This window comes from Gymnoscopelus braueri (assembly GCF_963280865.1).
Source record: "Gymnoscopelus braueri genome assembly, chromosome: 8".
NCBI classification, from domain to species: domain Eukaryota; kingdom Metazoa; phylum Chordata; class Actinopteri; order Myctophiformes; family Myctophidae; genus Gymnoscopelus; species Gymnoscopelus braueri.
The window spans coordinates 52,153,685-52,158,300 of record NC_137609.1 but is presented as its reverse complement, the minus strand read 5'-3'; the positions used below and the strand labels follow the sequence as shown (position 1 = coordinate 52,158,300).

The window sequence follows — 4,616 nt, the reverse complement described above, 5'->3', positions numbered from 1 at the left end:
TTTTACACATAAACCTGTGTGGAGGACTATATCTGCCTGTGTTGGGTCTGAGTCTTCACTGAGGGACTGTGGAAGAAAGATGTCTGCTACTTCCTTGTACATACTGGAGGTGATGTGTTCAGGTAACAAACCACTACTTCAACAACAGTAATATGTACAGTGTCTGGCAAAACCACAGGAAACACTGGCCCTGATCAAATGAGCCATGGGAGCCATTACTTGCTTTGTGTCTAAATAACGTATTAAGCTACATGTTATGATGGGGCACTATGCCCTACTATTATGTGTAATGTGTAATACATAGTAATGTTCATCTTGCACACAACACATGATATCTCTGGTCTTGATGCTTTCTTTTCACGTCTTTGTCATCAGCCAAAGTGTATGACTTAAAATGTACATCCCTCTCTCTCTCTCTCTCTCCCCCCCCCCCGCCCCCAGAGTCTGTGAGGTTGGTGAATGGGACCAGTGTGTGTTCAGGTAAAGTGGAGGTGAAGTTTAATGAGTCGTGGGTCTCAGTGTGTGAAGGTGACTTTGACCAGCGGGATGCAGAGGTGGTCTGTAGGCAGCTTGGCTGTGGGACTCCTTCAGTCCGTCAGGGGGGGCTCTATGGAGAAGTGAACACTCCAATGTGGACCAAAGAGTTCCAGTGTGAAGGCAACGAGTCTGTTCTCCTGGACTGTGGAACCTCAAACTCAACTAGAAACATAAGCTCACCTGACAAGACTGTTGAACTCACTTGCTCAGGTAAAAGACAAGTTAAACATTTGGTTTGGATAGTTTTTTCATAAAGATTTTTTTTTTAGTTTTACTGTTTACTGTGTTCTCTCTGTACAGAAACTGGTGATGTCAGGTTGGTGGGAGGAGCCAGTAAGTGTATTGGTATACTGGAGATGAAACACCAGGGAGAGTGGAGACCAGTGGATGGTTGGTCTGACTGGAACCTGAAGTCATCATCTGTGGTGTGTAGACAGCTGGACTGTGGCTCTGCTGTTTCAAGAGAAAGGAGTTCTGGTCCTACACATGAACCTGTGTGGTGGATTTCATCTTCCTGTGTTGGGTCTGAGTCTTCACTGAGGGAGTGTGGAACAAAGATGTCTGGTAATTCTACTGCCAGACTGGAGGTTATCTGTTCAGGTAAAACAAGGAATTCAACAATGACATATTTACATGATCTGTATCTATTTATCTATCTATCTATCTATCTATCTATCTATCTATCTATCTATCTATCTATCTATCCATCCTATATATCTATCTATCTATCTATCTGTTGTTTCAGCCACTCACCTCTGTCTTGTTACAGATCTGCTGTTTAAGCCAATCATCACATTTGTACCCCCCATGAACGGGGTTTCTAAGGGCCAGCATCAGGGGCTGCAGGTGTTCAATGGTTCCAGCTTCACCATCACTTGTTCCATCCAGCCACAGTACCCAGGAGGCTTCTTCAACCTCACCTTCACTGGATCCAACACAACTCACACCTACACCCAGACACCTGTCAATCACTCACACAATACAATACACAACCTCACTGTATCCAATACAACACACACCTACACCCAGACAGTTGTCAATCACTCACACAACACAACACACAACCTCACTGGATCCAACACAACACACAACCTCACTGTATCCAACACAACGCACATACTCACTGGTTACAACACAACATCACTGCTTACAACACCACTGGTTACAACACAACACGCAACATCACTGGTTACAACTCAACACACAACATCACTGATTACAACACACAACCTCACTGTATCCATCACAACACACAATATCACTGGATACAACACAACACACAACATCACTGGATACAACACAACACAAAACGTAACACACAACATCACTGGATACAACACAACACACAACATAACACACAACATCACTGGATACAACACAACACACAACATCACTGGATACAACACAACACACAACACCACTGGATACAACACAACTCAAAACCATACAGAGACAGCTGTCAATCAATCTGCCACCTTCCTGTTTACTGCAGCAAACCACACCCACCAGGGAAACTACAGCTGTGTTTATCACATCTACGTTTTTTCTCATCACTTCTCCTCTAAGACCGAGGTCCTCTCTCTCACTGTCACAGGTAACAATTATGGTCTTTTCAAGTCACAATATGAAACTCAATTAAGCACGATTAAATATGACATACATTTAGAAATATCAAGCAAATTCCATGAAATATACCTTTTTAATTAGAGCTGTTCTTTACATTATGTTTGATGTTCTCACATGTTTAACATATTTCTCTCACAGCTTCTCATCTGACATCTAACATCCTGAAATGTACCGTCACAGTGCTGGTGCTTTTGATCCTGATAACTGGTGGCCTCTATCGTCTCTGGAAGGTAATTATTTTTTTATTCAACATGAGACTGCACTGTAAATAAAGCAGTCAGACTTTTTTAATTGAAAAGAGCCACGTCTGAGCCAGTTATTTAAAACTGGTCACTGCTGTGTTTCTCCAGGTCATCAGAAGGCGTTGTGCAGGAGCGCAGAACAATGACCTGGTTTACTATGATGTAGTACGAGAGAACGTTGAGATAGTTTATTATAATGTTGCTCGTTCTGATGCTGAAGCTGGACCCAGTGAAGAGACAGAATACCACCAGTATGAGGAGGTGGATCAACAAGGAGGTGCTGAAGCTGGACCCAGTGAAGAGACAGAATACCACCAGTATGAGGAGGTGGATCAACAAGGAGGTGCTGAAGCTGGACCCAGTGAAGAGACAGAATATCACCTGTATGAGGAGGTGGATCAACAAGGAGGTGCTGAAGCGGCAGGACGAGGCAGGAGACCACCTGTGTATGAGGTGGATCTCTAAAGGACAATTTAAGCTCAGTGTGACAAGTGTCAAAAGACGTGTTACACTACTTGTCTCTCAACGTTCTGATTGTTGAGCATTCAGACTGTCTGCGTTGCCACAGAACGTGAACAAGGAATTGGATGTAGTCTTGTGCATCTTCCCAACCAATCAGAGTGTGCAACATTTTATTAAGCATCTGAAACATTTCCTCTTCTTTTTTTCAGAGGTACGCGTTATTTACGACACATTCTTTGTTGTTTTGACATAGCTTTCGTAGCACGACACGTCGACCTTCGCTCAATGCACAAACTGGCCTTAATGAGTTCATGTCACATCCATCACATAGCTGTCCATCACCTCAGTCTAAAGGTCTAAACATTTCACTGAAAAGTACAATGTACTAGAAACATCAACCACCCCACTTGCGTAAGTTATATTGTATTAAAAAATGTATTCATTAAAACAAGTGACTTAGTGCCGCTTTAATGTTATATTATCAATACAATCTCAGTGTTTTGCCAATTATTTGGGGGCCCACTTATAATATCCTCACGGCCCACCAGTGGGCCCAGATCCACATGTTGGGAATCACTGCATTAAATAGAGCTATTGATCCTAGTGTGCCCACCCTCATTATGTTTATCAATCCTCCTATAATTTGACAAACCCCTGTAGTGCGTGGTGAGGCCCAAATTGGTTCTGCCTGGTTCTCCTCAGTGGCTGGAGCAATTGATCGGAAATTGCTCACAGCCATTGACCATTACCATGTGCATGCAACTGTGATTTCACCAAATCTCAGCTGTTTATTAGCGTCTTTGTGTAAAAGAATGTCGCCATGGTTACGGGGCTGCCCAGCTATGGGACAAACTGCCTCCCGGGTTGCCAGATCATGTGCTCATATCCCCCCACAGATGCGTCGACCGGGTATGGACTAGTTAATTATAACTATCAGTAATTAGTGATCAATAGATGGATGTATCAATCCTACTGTAAACAATACAGGCCTATGCAGCATTATGTGTCATATTTAATGAGTCATTCAGGTCATAGATTGTCACAATGAATCATTAGAGTCTGAGAGAACTATTGATCTCTGTATGGATCTGGTTGGGTTGTAACGCTTGTTTCTCTTGGCACAATAGAATTTGGAGTTTTGTTAAAATATGATGAATATAGATTTTTACTATACACTGCTTAATTGTATATGCTTATGGTAATTTTGTTGAGCGCCAAGTTTAAGGATCTGTTAATAATAAGGTAGCATTATCGTTTTATTGTCAACTACATTCATCATTTTGCCTGACTTTTTATGTCAGTGACGTGATCGTTTTCTTTTTTTTTGGTCCATGTTATTTTAAACAAGCTTGTTATTAGCAGTAAACCTTGGTGTATATAGAAATATAAATAATAACAATAAAAAAATAAAAAAAAAGATGTATTATCTCTTAGTTTATAACATTTTTTCTCATTTCCATGTTATTACTTATCTCGGTTGTTTTGTGTACTATGTAACTTGATTTCAGTTTATTGATCTTGTATTGAAGTTGAAGTGAAAGTTGGTATTGGTCCATTATGGATGAGCCCATAGGATCCATCCAACCATTCAAACCATTATGGATGAGCCTATAGGATCCATCCAACCATTATGGATGAGCCTATAGGATCCATCCAACCATACAAACCATTATGGATGAGCCTATAGGATCCATCCAACCATACAAACCATTATGGATGAGCCTATAGGATCCATCAAACCATTATGGA

General features: G+C 41.4%; 1 protein-coding gene across 1 annotated transcript; it reads left to right on the top strand.

Annotated features, from left to right (window-relative positions):
• Positions 1-623: 623 nt before the first annotated feature.
• Positions 624-3,535, top strand: LOC308090170 (uncharacterized protein). The gene is made up of 5 exons (XM_080435228.1): positions 624-747; positions 838-1,137; positions 1,307-2,131; positions 2,302-2,393; positions 2,514-3,535. Exons 1-5 carry the CDS (start codon positions 630-632, stop codon positions 2,868-2,870), a joined length of 1,692 nt encoding a protein of 563 aa, XP_080291354.1. The 5' UTR covers positions 624-629; the 3' UTR covers positions 2,871-3,535.
• The last annotated feature ends 1,081 nt before the right edge of the window (positions 3,536-4,616 follow it).

Coding starts and splice junctions, on each gene's coding strand:
- LOC308090170 (XM_080435228.1), top strand. CDS start 630: ATGTGGACCAAAGAGTTCCAGTGTGAAGGCAACGAGTCTGTTCTCCTG. Junction 1,138..1,306: donor ACTGGAGGTTATCTGTTCAG/GTAAAACAAGGA, acceptor GTCTTGTTACAG/ATCTGCTGTTTAAGCCAATC. Junction 2,132..2,301: donor CCTCTCTCTCACTGTCACAG/GTAACAATTATG, acceptor TTTCTCTCACAG/CTTCTCATCTGACATCTAAC.